This window comes from Pieris rapae, chromosome 7, assembly GCF_905147795.1.
Source record: "Pieris rapae chromosome 7, ilPieRapa1.1, whole genome shotgun sequence".
NCBI classification, from domain to species: Eukaryota; Metazoa; Arthropoda; class Insecta; order Lepidoptera; family Pieridae; genus Pieris; species Pieris rapae.
The window spans coordinates 5296546-5316601 of record NC_059515.1 but is presented as its reverse complement, the minus strand read 5'-3'; the positions used below and the strand labels follow the sequence as shown (position 1 = coordinate 5316601).

Sequence of the window (20056 nt, the reverse complement as noted above, 5' to 3'; positions counted from 1 at the left end):
TTTTATTTTTTTGACAATTGAACTATGGTTAGCAGCGGAATGGTTGGTTTAGCTTTTTAACTCTGAACTGAGTTTCTGAACCATAGTATGGATACTTCGTCCGAAAAATCTGCTCAAATTGTAGCATTGGTGCGGGAGGGCTTGGATCAACGAACGCTTGATAAAATTTAAATTTAAAGCAGTCTACGGTTTCTGGAATATGCAGAAGGTTTGTGGAGACAGGTTCTTACAAAAGGAGACATGGTACAGGGCGAACTCGAGCAACCACCGGTCGTCGGAAATCGTTTCCTCGCGTCAGTTAACATCAAAACAGAGCTCAATGAAGTGCGTGGAGTAAACTAAGTTTCGTCCGTCAAAACGGTAGAAGAGGGTTTTTGACTGTAAATCGCTACATAACAGAGATCTTAGAAGATCACATACTGCCTTACATAAGATTTATAGGCGAAAATTTTACTTAAATACAGCATAATGCCCGGCCGCACGCTGCTGCACAAGACGACAATATTGCGCGCCGTCGTAGCATCGTGTTTGGCCTTTTAGTATTATTCCAAAGCTAAATATAAACTAGATATAGATATATAGATATAAATATAATAAGTATATTAATAATTTATTATAACATATATTTATTATTCATATAATCTTTTTTGGAATCTAAGAATATTTTATTTATTACCTTTTTCTTCAGATAGAAAAATAAGCATGGTCACAATTTTAGTCAGGTTTGTCGAAATTAATATCTAATTCATCTTATAGAACAACGTGGTTCCACAAATTTGGGTTCTAAAGCGGCTCTATAAGACAAAACCACTTTCCCACTTTTGTATCGACATGATATTAACTCTCACGTGGCCATTTGTCGTTTAACTAACAAAATAGCAGTTATTAGATTAGTCCCTAACTCAATACCGAATGCAAACTAATTAGGAATAGTCCATAAAAGTTGAGAGTGGCGCTACCGTCTGTCGAAATTGTTATATGTATTTGTCTATATTTCGTTTCATAAAAATTCGCGGGCGCTGTAAAAGGCGCCATTAAATATACCAGAGAACACGAAAAAACTACCTGGTGAAATGTATGATTTCATTTCAATAAATGATTAATGTTGCACTTTATAATTTACCTAGACATTAGTTTTGCATTAAATTACGGAGGTTCTATATAAATTAGCATTTTTCTTGCGCATTGCAATAGAATTTACATACAAATCTTGTAATTATGCGACGTAAAATTATACTAACACTCTATTAATATGGGCAAGTTTTGACTTGATCATATTTTGTTCAATAAAAAAGAAACAATAATTTTGATATTTGGTTTATTGTGCTACTAAAATACATTTATACACCTAATTGTATTATGTACATAAGATGTTTATACAGAAAATAATTACTAATTAGTGTTTCATGTATTTATTACAAAAAGTAACGTTAAGTAAGTTAACGTTATGCAAAATAGGTTGGTTATCAAAGAAACACGAAACTTTTTTTCAAGTGTGTCAAAAAAACATACTGCAATCATTATTTACGTGTATATTATTTCAGTCGCAAACATTTCATTATTCAAATCTTAAACATATTTAAATATTGGAATGTTTATTGATCACTTTTTTTAATATTTTGATGGTTTTAAATACTTAACATTAACCAGAATTATGATTAAACTCTTAGAAGTATTTACAGATATACTAATAATCTCTAAAACTAGACTAACATACATTAAAAACTTTCTTATAAATAAAATAATAATAAGTTACATATAAATAAATTACCTAAATATTTTTAATAGCTATACAATGCTAATGAACGCATACATTATGGCAAAGATACATATTTAATATGGCTACACTCAGTGTTTTGAAGTTAAAAATTTAATGTCTTGGAAAGGGATTTTACAACTGGCAACATCGACTAGTTCTTTTCGGAACTCGATTCCACAGAACAATCATTCGAACCTCCACTTTGAACAGAGCAATAACTTGCTGGCGAGCTTCGATTGCTTAAGGTCTTCTCGCACTCTATAAAACTGCCGCTCGGTTGCCGAAGAAAATTTTGGAACCCTATAGGATTAGTATTGACAATTTTATCTGGTTTTTTCAGGAGCTCCTCGATAGAATATGGATTTTTCTTTTTCTCCTTAACTTTTGATTCTTGGTCGTCGGTGTCAGGCCTATCAGTGCTGTCGTCACTGGCTTCGACTGATATTTGTTCCGACGTTTCAGATTTGACTTCGTCTGGCCTTTCTTGAATATTCAGAGAGTAGGGGGAGAAGGTTTTAGTGTCTGGGTAGGGCATCATGACTCTCTGCCAGGGGGATATAGGGTATGGCTTGAGGAGTTGCGCCTGCTGGTTGGCTAGAAGCCAAGTGGTAGCTAGACGTCTGTCGTAATCAGTTTGCGGTGGCGGCACTCTTACTGCTGTGTGAGGGAAGTAAGGTGTTTGTTGCGGTAGAGCATGGGGCATATTCTTCATGTAGTCCATCATGTTTTGTGTTATTTCTGGTTGTGCGTACGTTTCTAGAAAATAAAAGACATTTGTTAGTTTTGGGAGCTTAAAAAATAAATAACTACACGTATAAGAACTCACAGTGTACATAGAATATTATTTATAGTGTTCAAACAAGTTTTGTTGCCCCATGAGCAGGAATCAAATAGGATATAGGAAGATATCATATATGTCTACCCCATTTAAATAGGTGATTGTTTTTACTAAGATTTTAAACATTATAACATACGTTGCCTTGATGTAACCAGAAGTTAAAAACGAAAATTTAATAAACGAGCATAAGCCAACCATCATTTACGTAAAAGATGCAAAAACAAATCATTCGTTCTATCCGAGGTGTCTTTAAACTCATTATTTATACTTAAAACGAAATTGCAAATATAATTAAATTTACGACAGCCATAACCACTGGACGACAATGTTGTCAATAAATATGACATCGAAATTTAAACACGCTCATAAAATGGACAACGTTATGATCTAAAACAAATGCCAAGCGCTGTCAATAGCCCTTAATAAAAGAAAATGTTAAATAATTTACGGGTTGACACGTGAGGTGAATTATTGGATGTTCTACATGTCAGACGGTATGATTAATTTCAAAAATGACATTTAAAAGCTATGAGTTATTTACAAAAATAACACAATCTGTCAGATTTTGATTAATATGTTTATTGCTTATAAAATTACAAAAAAAAAACAAATGAAGAAACCAAAATATTTGACATCTCTTTTGTTTTGAAACGGTTAGAACATTACATAACAGCATGTGGCAGGAAACACTTCATTATACAAATCAAATTTAACCCGAAATTTGAGACTATTTCTGCATCTGTATTGATGATCAAGCAGTCTTGAAGGCAATAACTGCATCTAATAATTAATAATCATAAATTGAATTAAATACCAATTATTCTAAAGCCGCACACGACTTACAACATTAATTAATTAGTAATTAATTTCTAATGAATAACGCGACATAATTTGAATTAATTAATGTATTTAAATATAAAATGTACCTTTAAACATCGCCTAGTTTATTTACACCTGTCTATGTTTCAAAATATTTTACGAGTTGAGTTTACGAGTTTTGTTTCAAGGTGCTTAATGCCTTTCACAGTGTAAATAAACTCACGGGCAATTAATTAAGGCTGTTATAATTAATATTCTTTTCTTTTTTTGCACCGAATCCAGAAACGACTTGCCTTTTATGCGCTGTGATTTTTATTCTTTTTAAACAGCATTTATTATAATTAATTGCAAAGTTAATGTTGTTCTGTGACAATTCCTTGCTTAATTAACATATCAATCAAGTTTTGACAGTTAAAAAGATAATGAACATCCTGGACCAATATAGCAATCTACTTCATTTTAATAACGGCGAAATGTATTTTGTCATATGGTGTTTCTTAGTTAATAAGGAGCTATATTTCTCGTACCTTTTAATAAATTTTTTATCAATCATTACTTCTATCGTGTTGACTGAAAGTAATAGTTTTTAGCGATAAAATCACAATTCATCACGTGATCTTTTAGTTGTGTGTTTTATTATGTTTCAATTGAAATAATTGAGTATAGTATTCCATAAGATAATTTGCCTTATTTATCTCTTGTGATGTACTGCTTCTAACTAACTGTAAGAAACACAATGTTTCTACCGTTACAGTAAATGTTTTTTTTAATAGTATTTTAACTAATATTTTGCTATTATACTTATATTGGTTTCTAACACATATGATTATTTACAATACCATTGTTATATAATGAAATGTTCAGTAACTACTAGTGTTTTTTAACAGAAAACGAGTTGATAGATGCTTGTCTTAGTATATGTCCACGAGTGTAAATAAGTGTAACATATTACACATATTAGATTACATTAGCGGAACTATGTCACGTGTTTTTATATAATTATTTAAATAGCGACAAGAAAGGTGTAAGTCCAAGTAATTAATACAAAAATTTATAATAGAGCGTTAAGCGATTGGTATTCATTCTCAGCTTGAGATTGTTATAATAATTTAGTTTTTATTATCGTAATTTATGTATTGTTAATAAAAGCATTTTTCATTAAATTTGTTTCTTTTTGGTTTATTTTAATTAGTACATTAATTTAATTTCACTATGTACATATTTGTTAATTTTTAGCGATATAAAAAGAAGTATCTCTGTCTGTCTTTCACCATAATACAAATAAGTCAGTTTTGATATACGGGTCAAAGATGTAAACCTAAGACATAAAACGTACCATGAGGGTTCCTAGGTTCATCGTCACTCCAGGCCAGGCCACTGTTCCTCAAAATCCGATTAACAGAAGACACTGATGGTATAGAATGTGGCTCGCACACTCTCGCGCTGAGAAGCCTTTCGCGAATTTCCCACGCAAACATACCAGGGTTTTCTTGCTTAAGACGTAGTATCTTTTTCACGACGGTCGGTGTTGCCACTTGCTGGAAAAAAACATGTTGTATGTATTGTTAATTTATGTCTTAAGGAACCTCTAAAATACCTACAGAACTTTGATGAATACTCAAAAAGTTTCTTACAAAAAACCTATGATATAATTTAGTATACTATATATGGCAGTATGACTGAAACCTGACTGGACATCTAACGGGCCACGGCCCGAGCCCCTGAAAAATGCATTTTGATCTCTAAAATGAATCATAATTCAGCCTACCTAAGAAAGTGAGAATCCAGAGACACCTCTCCATAACTAGTATAGATTACTTAAATAGTAACACCTCAATCGTATCCATAATCTTTATATCATTAACAAAGTGTTGCAGATGCGGCATTCCGCAGACGCGTGAACTTAATGGCTGTTTAATAATGACATACATCGATACGTTGTTTGTTTTACCGAGAAACGTCTCATTCACTACAGGGAAGTACGTGTAATTTGTTTTTTCAACCCGCCCACAGCAAAAACGGCAAGTAATTGTTTAAAAACCCATTTGTTCCATGCAAGTGATATTACTTGTCTTAAGATCGAACCTATAATTATATTTAAAATTAATTTTACACATTTACTCTGAATCTAGTCTATACAATATACGCATGCCATTCGTACCTTATGATATTTTACGATATAAAACGTTTCGATGTGTTGAAAATGTTTTAATGTATCATCAAGTTCAAATAAATTTGATAATGATAGGTACATAATAAGTTTTGTTCTGATTGCTATAAAATATCTTGGAAGCCCAATGAGAAATAAACCTATACTTTCAAATCGGAGGAATATTTTAATAGACAGATGTTTGAAATGTTAACAGAATGCACGGAAACAACATGTTATGAAATCCATTACGATTATCCAAAACGCAACTTCTAAAAAATTAATTATAACCTTTATGGTCTGTCAAAGATAATGTGTAAATAGTAGCCCAGTTGAATTTCGAGGCGTTAATTTTGGCGGGAAGCTAGTAATTACGCCATTAGACGCTCAATCGATATTCTATAGTTTTTTTACTGAAAGGCCAGTGGACCCTTAGAGGGTTTGTCTAATGCCGACTTTTTAATATGGCAATGACTACTTTGTAATCTGAAAATCGAAGGATACTACAATTTGGTAAATCTATGATTATGTTGGTTGATGCGCAAGATGTTACGTGTCAAAATATTTGATGGCTTGTAGATTTTTTTAGTGTTCCAATTTTGAAATTTTTCGTTTAATGATTTCTTTAGGGACTTATGCAAAAAATGAAAGACTCTTTGTTAAAGTTTGATCCTAATGGTCAAGAGTCCACGTAGAAATGATTATGAAATGAAATAGAAAACCTACTAGTACTTACACCAACTGTAAGATTATTTTGATTATTAATTCAAATAAATTATCAAGTAAAATTTATAATTTCATGATCCATGTTATCTTTTGTTCTAGTGTAATATATTTTTTGTATTTTACTTCTTATAAATTTAATAATACAAATCCTATTTTCTTTATTTGTGATAGTAAACTGAATATTTTAAAGATCAAAAGCTTTGTCGGCTACTTCTATGTCTTATAAGCACAAGAGATAAGAGTTCACGGAATAATAGGTAAATATAACAGTGCATGTTGTTCAACAATATCAAACATTGGAATTTTTCATTACGCTGTATCTTTAGTAGGTAATAAATGAAATGAAAGTCCGTGCGAACAGCCAGGTGGAAGTAATGACTTGCTTAGTTCCCCGGCTTTCCTCATTAGTTCATGTTCAAGTGTTGCCATATCAGAAAATTGACTAGTGATGGCTCTATCTTTTAATTTGATGGTCACTTATTTTTAGGTAAGTGGTTGGGGCGCGCTTTGATTGAGTATATGCAAGATAAAATACCTAATAATTTATATATATTAATTAACATTCTCTTTTTTAAAGATTATGGGAAAAATATAAATACCATATTTTTTGTTGTAGGATAATTATATTGTGTCCGTTACGTTACATACATACATATTTGAATATCGAATGAAATACAATCACATTTCCTCGTATAGCATTTATGAAATAATTTTAAATTGTTTTGATGTATGATGACTGCAGTGCATCAAATCAATTTCAATATTTATTCATTTTAATATATTTTTTAATTTGTTGCATCGCTCACCATTAAAAAATACAAAAAGAGCCTTTAAATGAACAAAAGCAAGAGAATGAAAATGATCCGTTAGCATCAACGATATTACGGTACGAAAGATCGATTATGAAAGCGGTAACGCAGTAGCATTCCGTGACGATCGGTTCCGTACGCGACGCTTTTTGCGCGCCAACATCCATCATACCTTGACACATCCAATATAAGTTTTTGCCGCTCGCAACAAGATGGCGCTCTAACTGTCCACAGACGCGTGTACGATTAGCGTTTCTTATTACCGATTTCTATTAGACTTTCCACCTTCCTGATGGGGTGAAAGATAATTTGCCGGGGCGTGAGACCGTTGCTTTAATGGCGGATTGATTCGATATTAATTCGAGGGAGGAAGAGATTCTCCGCAGTTAATATTGGCTTAATGGTATTGCAGGTGCATTGCTTGTCTAGGTGACGTTTTTTTAATGATTGCGACACCGTTATGTCAAATATCAAAGGTGATGGAGCATTGAGGATAATAATCAAAAGGTAATTTCTAGGTTAGTTTTTAATAAAAGTGTTTACTATAAATCGTCTTCATTTAAATAAAAAATCAATATATAAAGTACGAAGAGCTTATACATATTTATACATATGATATACTCATACTTTTGTAAAAATCCTAAACTCTTTCCTGAATATTTAAATTGAATCTAAAATAGTACTTATTGCTGGCAGTTCCAGTTTAATATAAAATAGTTCTTACTCCGCTAGTTCCTAGATGGTTTTGCATTAATCCTGACAAACATGATGTTTTTATGGACCGTAAGTCTATATTATCCTGCACTTCCTAGTGCTGCGAAGATGACTCATAAAACTTAGGTACATAAGTGTAAAGAGAGCCTGATGCGTCTAAGTCGGTTGTAAAACTATGTGTTATGAACATGCTGTTTCCTCTATTATATTTGCTCTAAAATTTTGTGTGGCGTCACAGATAATAATTACAGTATATAACAGATATTTTGCTTTGAATTGGAAAAAGAGTAAGCATTTATAATTTTATTTACTGAATTTTTCTACAGTTATGTGATGGGCAACATAAGTCGGATTTACACAGATAATATTTACTTTATGGTGGCTCACCTAGATTATATTGTCAATATTATTACTCGCCTCTTAATACCGTAAAGCTGCTTCATAAAACATATTGGAAATATTATATGATATAGGGTTTATCTATCGCTTTGGATAAGCTCACTATTTATTTGAGTAATATGTTTTTAGATACAAAAAGGGGTCGTCGTATTTCAAGGAGACATTATTGTGTCTATCTAAAAACATTACCGTACATATTATACACTACACATTTTCAGGCGGAAGAAAGTCTTTATCTAAGTCGAAAAAGACCATTTATATATGTAACAACATAAGTTTATGGTTTCTACAAACAAAAAAGATTAGTTTAAATTTAATTAATTATTAGCAATTATTGTCCTCTGTTGTTAGTTACCTATTATAATTTAAAAGATAGCCGTATTTTATATCGAAATGTTTTTTTAATACCACATCGTAATCGTTGTTATTAAGGCAAAGATAACCACTCCGGTTGACAATTGACAACGGTTGACAGGTGCCTGCTCCCATGGCCTGCTCAGACCAATCGCTGTTACAAATTACTCGATCAACAGATTACAAAAGGAACCTAATTATTCGAAATGGACATTTTGATCGAATCACATTTTACAATAGATTAAAGATATTTAGAATTTATCTAAATAAATCTAATGACTGTTTTATTTTACAGTAGCTGAAATTTATCGCTGAGGCTTGAAACCGACTACTTTTTTTAATAACCGTATTTTTTTATAATATTAGCCGCATATAATCGGTTGAGTAGCTCTCAAATCTAATATTATGCTTGTGTATAGAGGTACCAATTTAGATTAGTTTAGGTTTTGAGGTACACCTCGTAAATAGTATAATTAATATATTGTATTACATTTGTTATACAGTTATATACATAACTAGAAATACTTTATGTATGTAGGTACTTTTCAATATTATTTATGCCAAGTTAATATTTATTATTAAAAAACCATTTTAAAACTTGATACTGAGCAGCGGCCGGTAGAACATAAAACGTAGGTTATTAATAATTATTATTTTAACGTTTATGCATTATTAACCATTTACTATGTTCAAAATGTCTCCTTGATCTAAGTGTGACTAGATTCTAGTACAAACTCATCATAATTCCATTAATATGAGTTATTTAAGATTTGTCATGCATAGAGTTTATTAGCAAAGTGATTTATGTAATTCATGTATTGTTTTTTAGATGATTATATAATAATTTTACTTTATTTCTTATGTAAATTATCATTTACTTTGCATTAGCGGTGGCAAGATGTTATGTGAGGATTATGTAATAGCAATCAAGAAATCCTTATATACCTATTTCACTTAATATTTGCTTAATTTTATTTATGCTTATATTAGAAATCTTCTAGCGCTAATTCTTCCTAGAGTTGGGAATATTATGAATGTTATTTTCCGGGTTGTATTATCAAAATCCAATACGTTTTTGACACGTGGGAGACACTTAGAGCTAAGTTTGTTTCTTGAATCTATCGAATTATTTGAATATTTGATATTTTAGGCAGTATTTATCACTTCACTCTTGAAATGGCTATTAATAAAACGATAATGGGGGGTTTTCCAAATATTGTGGATTAAATACAATTAAAAAATTAACCTTGTTGATATTATAAAAGTTTAAAAAATAATTAATCTTGTTTTTTAATCATACCCATAATGTAAATTTAGCAATAGTATAGCTAAATTCTTGAAACAACGCTGTGTTTATATAGGTCCAGATATGATTTCAGGACAAAGCTGCCTTTCCAAAATAAAAGGTCTCAATTGATTATAATACCTAATTTTGATTCGCATTTCACTGGTGGAAAACAATTAATAAAATAAAAACGTGTTTAGAACATTGGCCATATGAAAATTAATCTCGAATTACGCTTCGGTGTTGCTTGCGCAATTAAACATGGCTAACACGCTGGCTACACTAAATATTCACGTTATTCTGTTTGTCAAAGCTGTTAATGTGGCTTTGGCATGTTATTGGACTCTCGATGTTTATCAAACTTTTCAATAATATACGAATATGTTTTAAATTCATGGGAATTGTATCTATTTGTCATCCCTTGCTATAATTAAGGCCTTAACTCGAGTTATAATATTGATTGACGGTTTTTTGTAATTACAGCTTTATCATGAAACATCAAAACACAGGTTAATGTGTAATATTGTAATCTACACTAATATTATAAAGAGGAAAACTTTGTTTGTTTGATTGTAATGAATAGGCTCATAAACTACTGGACCGATTTTAAAAATTCTTTCACCATTCGAAAGCTACATTATCCACGAGTAATATAGGCTATATTTAATTTTGAACAAAAATAGGGTTCCGTAAGATATTAGGGTTTTTCGGACACAAGGTGTAAAAAATCAACCAAAAAATAAAAAAAAGGGGTAGCATAGCAAAATGTTCCATGTTGGCATGTACTAAAAAGGTAGGCTAGGCATTAAGGAGAAACGAAGTTCGCGGAAGCAGCTAGTTGAGTATAAATCACAATTATATTCAATAGCAAAATTTACTATTTACCTACTTTAAATGTTATTTTATTTATTTATAGCAACACGACTATTCTGGAACGGGTAGGCAGGGACGTATTTCAGGTACTTTCTACGGTTCTAACATACCTCTCTCGGTTAATCTACTCTTGTGACATTCCACTTGCAATCTTTTCTCGTCGGTTAGTGGCTACTTTTAACTTTTCCTTAGTACCTCCAGCTATGTATGACAACCTACTCAACTCGATTCCACCATCCACGGTTGACTTCTATATCTTACTTAATGACCGCTTCTCATTCATCCGTTCTATATGGCAAACCACTAAGCATTCCCTTTCATATCCTTGTCATACTTCCTCTTTTATTCTCTGCTCACGTATCTGAGCATTACTTATCCTATCAGTGTTACACCACACATATTTCCTAATGCTCTTTTCTTTCTTTGCCACACCTAACATTCACTATTTTAACGTCGGTTAGTCACTATAGGCACTCCCCTGTACGGCCAGAAGTTTAAGATTTCTTGGCTTACAATACAACGCATCATCTTCATACTTTCCTTCCCGAGTTGATAGAAAGCCGAAGTACACGAACTTATACACTTGTTCCACTTTTTTCCATCTATAAAAGTATCGCATACGGTCCTATTATTAATCACCCGAATAAGATTACTTGCAGGTCTCAGGTTATCATTGGGTATATGAAAATAGAATTTTTTTGTACTGGATTTTCATTATTACGTATAATATTTTCAACTTCTATATACTCTTTTAAACACGCGGTGTTATGATAAATTCGTTTTAGCGCTAACACGTCCTGTCAAAAGTCGTACTCAGAGTTAAGAGTTAACGATTACTTGAGCCATTTAGTAGATATATAAATAATTAAGATAATGTTTTCTTAAATCAGATGACCAATGAGAGAAAACTTAGGAAAATTTTATCCTTTCTTTATATGTATAACTATTATAGTATATATATTAACATATTTAAAGTCTGCTTCATAGTTTGAAGTAACTTTAAATAGTAATTTAAACTTATCAAAGTGAGATATGACAAAATGTTTTAACCCCCTATTACCGTTTTATTAATATAATCGCCGGAAATAGGCAGTCAGGGGTAAGTTCAAATATAGGTTAGGTAGTGATTTTATTATGTGATAACTAAAACAAGGGTTACGCATCCCTTGGATATGCGTGATGTGGGTGAGTAGTAATAATGAAAAACAATATAACATATATTCTTGTAATGAGGTGACGTTTGAATAAAACCTTTTTGTTATATTTTTATTGTGTTTTTAGGTCTATACTAGAAACTTACGGACGAATTCAGTCAAACTGTAGAGAATATTGTAAATATAAAAGATGTTCAAGATAAAAAATATCATGCATAATATATAATGCGATGCTTAAGTTTTTAAATAGAGAGTATGATTCCAATGATTAGGTTTTATATTTATAAGTATTTTTACCAGTACATTTGTTGTGTTAGTTTATTTAAAGCAGCATCTGAGTTTTGTATGATTGTCATATAATAAATTTTGTAAATGTTTTAATTTTTATTCCTATATTATTTTTTCATTTCTTCCATACTAACTGGTTTTGAAAATGGCCGCCCGTTGCACAAAATAATGTTTATATCTTGTGTAAATGTTGACATAAAGTGTAAATAAATTAATATTAAAAATAAACTTTTGTTAAATTTATTTCACCCCATAGAATCCATATGCATCAATGTAAGAACTACCGTTAATATTTGACATCGTTCGGACCAGGTATAAAAACAGCAAGTACTTGTCAAGTTGCTAATTGAGAATATAATATTTAAGTACTAAATATCCCGGAACTGTACATGTAATTTCCACTGAATACTTTACTAAGCTACGCTAAAATTCGTTGAAATCAAGGAGGTTTGGGCGTGAAGGCGTTCCTATGTAACTAAACTGTTAAAACTTTGGAAATACTAATTCTTTTTGAAGAATACTATTTTGATAATTTGTATGCAGTGGCTTTAAAATTCTGTTTCCTTGCTTGCTTCAGATGACTGCTCTATAGTAAATAACATAATGTAATGTATTAGTAATTCATAATTTTCTATATTATCTGCAAAAAGGGCTGGGTCCATAGATTTAAGTTAATAGACAGGTAGAAATAATAATTATGATTTATTTTATTTGCTACAAAACAAGTCGCAATTACAACCTATTAAAATTTATATTTCGAGAACATTAGTGTTATAACAATCAAATTTAGTGTGAAAGTGGTCAATATGGGCACACCATAAAGCTGAGAGCGCTGTGATCTCTAATTATGGTCATTTCGTCGTAAATAGTGGCCATCGATCATAAAAAGCATAACTTCTGCTCGTAAAAGCAAAGGCGAGTCGGTGTGGTCGATTGAGTTGTGCGAAACGTGGTTTTTTTTAAAGTATTTTATCGCTTTAGAAATGAAGTAAATAATTTTGGTAGATATTAACGGTGTAAACAACCAAATGGGTAAAAGCCTTTTCAAACTTACATTATTAGAGGTTAAAAAAATTAAATGACCAAACAGATTGAAACTTGACACTGTTGATTATCATTTGTTTTACAGTCCTTGTTTCTGGAGCTGATTTACAAACATCTTTAATAAATTATTATTTTTACTAAAATGTATTTATTTATTCCACTACATTATTCTACCTCAGTTACTACTAATTCGATAGAACGGCAACAATGAGCAATACACGACTTAAATTTTGACTGCAGCATTGATGCGTTTTATTCCTTCATGTACGACATTAACCTTACCACTAATTGTTCGACAGCAACCGTAAAAAATGTAACCTAATAATAAACGGACGATTAATCGATTTACCGGATCGATTGAGAATAACTGGAAACATAACTCGGGATTATAATCGATTCGTATTTAATAGGTTTTTCGTTAAATGCCTTTGTGAAGTACTGGGAATGCCAAGTTCAATTATTCGAATGGAAGCCATATCAAGCGGTAAACGCTTCTGTCGAACACGCGTAAATAAATGCGTGACGTATGTGAATAATTATATGAATTTATCGGCTTCTTTTCCATCACTGATGATTCGAACAATCATAATCCTAACTGTGCTCGTAGATGATAAATGTTTGAAAGATGTTTGTTACACAGGTACATTTTAGGTACACTTGCGATGTTTAATACTTAACTGATGTTTCGTAGGTACTATTGCGATGTTTGGTACTTTTCCGATGTACCTATAAGGGGATACAATTTATAAAAATAAGTCAAAGCTTTTGCCATCAAATGTGATTATTTTCAAGTATCTTCTATCTAGCTCAATACCCAGGGTAAAATAGATTATATCTTAAAAACTACGTAGCTGATTTTGATGGAGCTTGACTGTTCTCTAAGTTAGAATATACCTTATTAAAATGACTATCTAGAAATGGCTTTTAGTAATCAGGAAATTAGCGGACTAAAATAATATCTACGCGTAGTAATATGCAGTCAAATATTATCTAATTACTGCAATATAAAATACATTAATGCTAAACTGAAAATCTCCGTTTTTGCATATAGCATCGGAAATGCCTATTTCCGATTCTTTCATTTAAGTTTATAGATCATCTCTCAAATAATTTCCATGTCCAATCACAAACACGGCCCGTTTTTCGCTGCACCAATCACAATTAAACGGAACGCGCTATTGTTTCGTCTTTTGTTTAACTTACCAAAAAAGGTGTTATAATATCTAATGACACTGATTATATTAACCGTTTTACTTAATTACAACCTGTCCAGCTCTTATATAAAATACACAATGTTTAATAAGGTCCATGAACCGCGCGCAAAGCGTTAAGAGAAATATTATTTATACTTCGTACATGTAAACAAAGAACTTTGTTTATCTTTTAATTAGCATGAGTTTTCTTAAGCGAAATTAGTAACGGTGGCCATTTGTTACAGAAACCACAGCCTTGCGTGTTTTCCCACACTCGCGATTTGATTTGGACGAAATCGAAGTTATAATTGGGAGTTAGTGTATTTATCGAAACAACTGTATTCCATGTCAATAAAATTTCATATTTTATGATATTTTTAATTTTAGTTGACACTCAGTATTTGGAATTTATATTTATAAAAATAAAGCATATATTTTATTATGAAAATGTTGCATATATTGTTTTGTTTTTCCAGGTACCGTCTTGCCTTGCTCGGTACTTGGTACACCAAGCTTCTTGGAGGCGAATTAAGCCGACTCTAAATGATCGCGAAATGTCAACAGCCAGTATTCTGATGTGACTGGTGCGTTAGAAGAGTGTCTTCGAAGAGAGGAGTACAAAGGGAAATTTTAGCGAGACTAGATTTTATAGATCTATTTCTGATTTAATCACTTCAAATGAAATACACAATAAAACGCATATTAAAATTAATTTCCATTTCGCTACATCAATATTTTCACTGCTGGCCCGAGTTCGTTTCTCGAGCAGCTTGATTAGTAGTCAATTAAACATTTCCATAAAGGCAATAAAATTTCGGTGATTCGGTACATTTTGTTATAATCAATTTTTTGGCGGCGGCATTCGTTTGTGGATACAAAATGTATGGTTTATTGGCGTACCGAATTTAGGAAGGCCGATGCGTTCACCGCTGCTCAGTTTTCACGGGTTTTGGGGGCATGATGTGGATAAAGAATATCTTTAACGAAATACATGAGTATGTAGAAACGTTAACATACAACTACATATTTTTGCTTTAGCAGTTTCTTCAATTACGATTCTTTTTTTTTAATAAATCGTTTTGGTTAGGTTAAGTTTATTGTAATCTTAATATTAAATTAAATAAGTCATTTATTTCTAGCTATATATTTTTAATTATCATTATTACAATGTAGGTATAGAATATTGTAAATACCGTTAAAATATGTGTGTTGGAAATAAATATTTAAAATTGAAAAAATTTATATTTTTGAGTTCGCCCTTAATAAATGCGCTGTAGTATTATTACAAAGACTTGTAATCCATTTTAAAACAATATAACTAAGATCAAGTTTTTAAATTAATAAAGCTCCAAGCACACAGAACCCGGGGCCGAAAAATAAAACCAGCGTGACTAAAGCTCACCTGAAGAAGCCGAAAGTGGAGTGATTTTATAGTTTATAATTACATGTGATTGCCGCCGTGACCCCTTCACTCGGTTTATTGAGCCGCCTACAGTCGTTTTGTTTATTATTTTTGTATGAACATTTTCGTATATTGTGACAGTCAGTTATTTTTTTATAATGACACTTTTTATAATATTATTAACCTTTGTATAATAATAATAATAATAATAATGAATAGAACATTGAAACTAATTAAAATTAGTAAAGTTTTGTCCCTGTGGCAGTGTACTGTATTGAGATAGTTATTCGTAAGGAAAACACCAGCTCTGGGGTTACCGGTACTATCTATCAGGCCGCTTAAATTTGTAATTAGCTCTCGAGCTCTTTAACCCGACGCCCCAAGAGTCTACGCCAAGGGGAACAAAATTTACAAAAAAATACTTTTATAGGGACATTAACAATTTAAATAGAAATCTAACTTAATTTTATTTTTAAATTTAAACTTATTTTATTTTAACTAGATTGGTTGTAGTAACTGTTTTACATAAAACATGATAACATTTATTATGCGGATAACACTGAGAACGATTCGAATTTACCAGTTAGAAACATTACTAATAAACTTTTTTTGAATTTCAATTTGAGAACTCTATGGTAACCTAATGTAGTATATTGCATTCATTTGTCATTTGTTTTTGTGAAATGGCGGCAAATCTAAAACTCTTATTACACATGAATATGAACCTAACGCGAGAAAAATTTCTGTCACTGATTTATTATGACATTTCGTTGTGGGCTTACTCAACAAAAAAGCTATATGAAACCCCATCTCGTGCCACTATTTACAATAGGTTTAACGTCTTTAAGCGTGGACGTAGCAATCTTAATGATGATCCGCGTGATGGACGTCCTTTAACAGCGACTACTGAGGATAACTTCAGTGCTGTGTGAGAGTGACCTTTCAGCAGATACGGGCAAGCCCAGGCATTGGTATGAGTTAAGTTCAAAAAATATTAAACGAACATTAACGCGTTCGGAAGCTATGTACCAGATCGTACCAGTCGGTTAAAGTATGGGTAATCCTCATACTTTTCCGACGACCAGAAACACCTTCACATGGACTGTTTTTGCCAAAGGTTAGATAAATTCAACGGCGGTGACATAAATGCTGTATATGACTACGTCACAGGTGATAAAAGCTGGAAATTTTGGTATGTCAATTGCTGTTTGCCTTTTGTCTTGGAAAAAATTCGACAGCAGCAACCTGGAAGCAGGATTCTCCTTCACCACGACAATGTATCAGCGTACCCCGCAAAACTGACTGTTGAATATTTGACTGGTGTCGAGATAATGAGTCATCTGCCATACAGTCTTGACCTGGCACCCTGCGACTTTCTTTATTACCAAGAACTAAGATTAAATTCGAAGTATTGGGTTTACAAGCCCTGAAGATGTGATGAAAGCGTACGGCAATGCCATTGAAGAGACCCTTAAGAATGAATGGGCCCACTGCTTTTCTAAGTGGTTCCATCGAGTAGTTCTATGTGTAGAGAGGAACGGAGATTACTTCTCAAAACCTTAGCAGTATTTGCAACTTTCTACATCAAGCCCTTTTTCATTTTCTAAAAAATTTCAGTGTAGGTATCACTCAATTATTCTTACGGCATTACATATCTTAAGAAACATATACTTTATGCTCAGGTATTTCTACATAATTATTATAGTTTTATTACGAACGATAGATTTGATACAATTGACTATTTTTATTCAATAGCTACTTGCTTATGCCGACGGACAAACTAACACTGATAAGTTTACGCCATAACAGCAGTATCGCTTACATACCTTCGTCTTACTCCCGCCGATAGAACCAGGTCTAATAGACCCAGTCTCGTAGAATCTGGTTAAGATCTTGGAGACGCAGCCATGCGACACAAGAAGCTGTCGACTAATGTCACAGGGTCGCACACCAAGTATGGCCAGCTCGACGATCCTCTTTCGTACCATGTCAGGGAGGGGCCTGCCGTTGACAAAAACACCTCCCAGCTGATTGACACCCGCCTGGCCTGAAAAACAACGTGCATTTGGGTAACTTATCAGTAATAAAAATGTGGCTAACAATTCATTATTCATTCATGGAGCATTCCTAAGAATTTTGACGGAGTAATCAATAAAAAACTAAGTTTTAGTATTAAATACCTGTACGGTTTAGATGTATATTCTAAGGATCTACTAAAGTTAATCTATTTATGCGTAGGAGACGTATAATCTGATGTAAATAATAGGCCATATATTACCTTATACATATGCGCTCTAATAATTTTTCCAAACATACAATGTAGAAAAAACAATATTAAACATCATCAAAATGAGTTCGCTTTATGAAGACATCAAATAACACTTATTTATGGGGTTCTTATCAAGATCTTGAAACGGTCAGGAGCGAAATTTTGTTCATTTTATAAAACGTGGCAGCTAAGAAATGGGAAGGGTTTTGACTTTTAGGCTACCATGAATATATGCAGTGGAAATAGACCTAGTAACTTTAACATTAAATCTTGATTATTTCTTCAAAAGTCGTCTACAAAGTTCAATCAGGACCAAACACAAAAAAGCACTATATAACTAGAATAACAAATACATACCTACAAAATATAATTATATTTTTTTCGAGTCTAAAAAATTATACAAATTACTTGTTCAAAAGTCGTACATCGGACCCCTAAAACCTTTTCGACAATTGGTCATACAGGTAGATGCGGGAATAGGAAATTTGGCAATCAAATAAATATTAACTCAAATGAGACAGGTGAACTCACCGTCCGAAAAATAACAACCTTTTGTTTCTTTACATTATTGTCTTGTTAATGAGTATTATTTTTTTTACGTATTTTTTGTATTGGTAGAAGAAACATTTTTATCCGTGTAATTTATGAGCTAAGAAATTCATGCGAATAACTTTAGGAATTTATAAATGTAAAGGAAATCCGCTGCCTAATCCTAAGAATTGGCTTGGATAAAAATTATTCCCGATAAATATTACTTTATCTAAATGATTCAACTTTTGAATTAGTGTTCACTTGTTTTAGAAGAGGGAACAAAATAATGTCATTCGTACTATTGAGGGATAATTAAAGTCTATCCTTTATATCATTTAGTGGAACGGCTCCCGGTGCGAGGAATCGTAAAACTCGAAGTAATTTGCGACTTAACTCGGAGGCGTCGGTATCGGATAGCCGTGAAATACCGCTACGGATAAAGGTTGTACACATTGCATTTTTTAACCGTTGACGCAATTTTTTTTAAGATAACCCTCTTGTCTTTGAGGTTTTAACGATTTAAGGTCTGTAATGTGAAATTTTTTATAAATTAAATAGAGTATATAAAAGCGACGATGCGCTGTTGCGGCTTCGTCTAAATCTGTGTTTATTACAAAATCATCATCATACATCATTAAAAAATAGGCAGTTTATTAAATATGAACATTTTTAATATTTTATTTTAATTTAGATACATAAAAATATGTTAAAATTCCGCGTCTTTGGCAACCCATCACGTTATTATATCAAAAATAAAAAAGCCGAGTAATTGTAGTTGTAATTTTAAGTTGTTAATTTGTTTATATAATAGATGACCTGGTGAACGTCGTATATATGAAACACAAATTTCTGAAGGCATGAAATGCATGCATGAAAACCTAGTGACATTTTTTTATTTCTTAAAGACATACATCAAATATTTTACAGCTTGGAACAGTTTTAATTGGAAATAGTTTTTATCGTTTTTTAGTATTTTTCTTTACGTATTACAATTTAAACCTTCCGTGAACTTAAACACTTTTAAGATCACAATTAGGCATATCGGTGCAGCCACATATTTTTATGTATATTTATTATTTATACATTATGCCTAAGCACAATATACACGATCCCTTACAATAACGCCGATGTTTGAAGTATCGTGTTAAAAATTACACAACATAACTTCATGTGGTTATCGACTTTAAGAGATAATAAAAATTAAATTGCTAAGAACAAATTAGTAGGTTAATTTTATTGCATTAAGATAATAAATTGTGCCACTGCAATTGATGACTTTTACAATGGCTGCAGCAGTTAAATCTAGATGGTTGAGACCATTATGTGCGAATAGTCGAATTAAAAATAATTGATTTCTGTTCGCAGCTTTGGTTACGGCTGAACGTTAATTGAATAGTGCGTTGGATTAAAATTAATTGAATTTTTTAACAGATTTATCTACTTTTAAAGA

General features: G+C 32.0%; 1 protein-coding gene across 1 annotated transcript in view; it reads right to left on the bottom strand.

The window, feature by feature from the left end:
* Window positions 1-1859: 1859 nt before the first annotated feature.
* LOC110995107 overlaps window positions 1860-20056 on the bottom strand; it is a 42388-nt gene continuing 24191 nt past the window's right edge. The window contains exons 3-5 of the mRNA XM_045628880.1: window positions 17633-17853; window positions 4753-4954; window positions 1860-2515 (exon numbers count right to left, since the gene is read on the bottom strand). Coding sequence (XP_045484836.1) covers window positions 1911-2515; window positions 4753-4954; window positions 17633-17853 — 1028 coding nt within the window. The 3' untranslated portion in view covers window positions 1860-1910. The remainder of the gene's footprint in view (window positions 2516-4752; window positions 4955-17632; window positions 17854-20056) is intronic.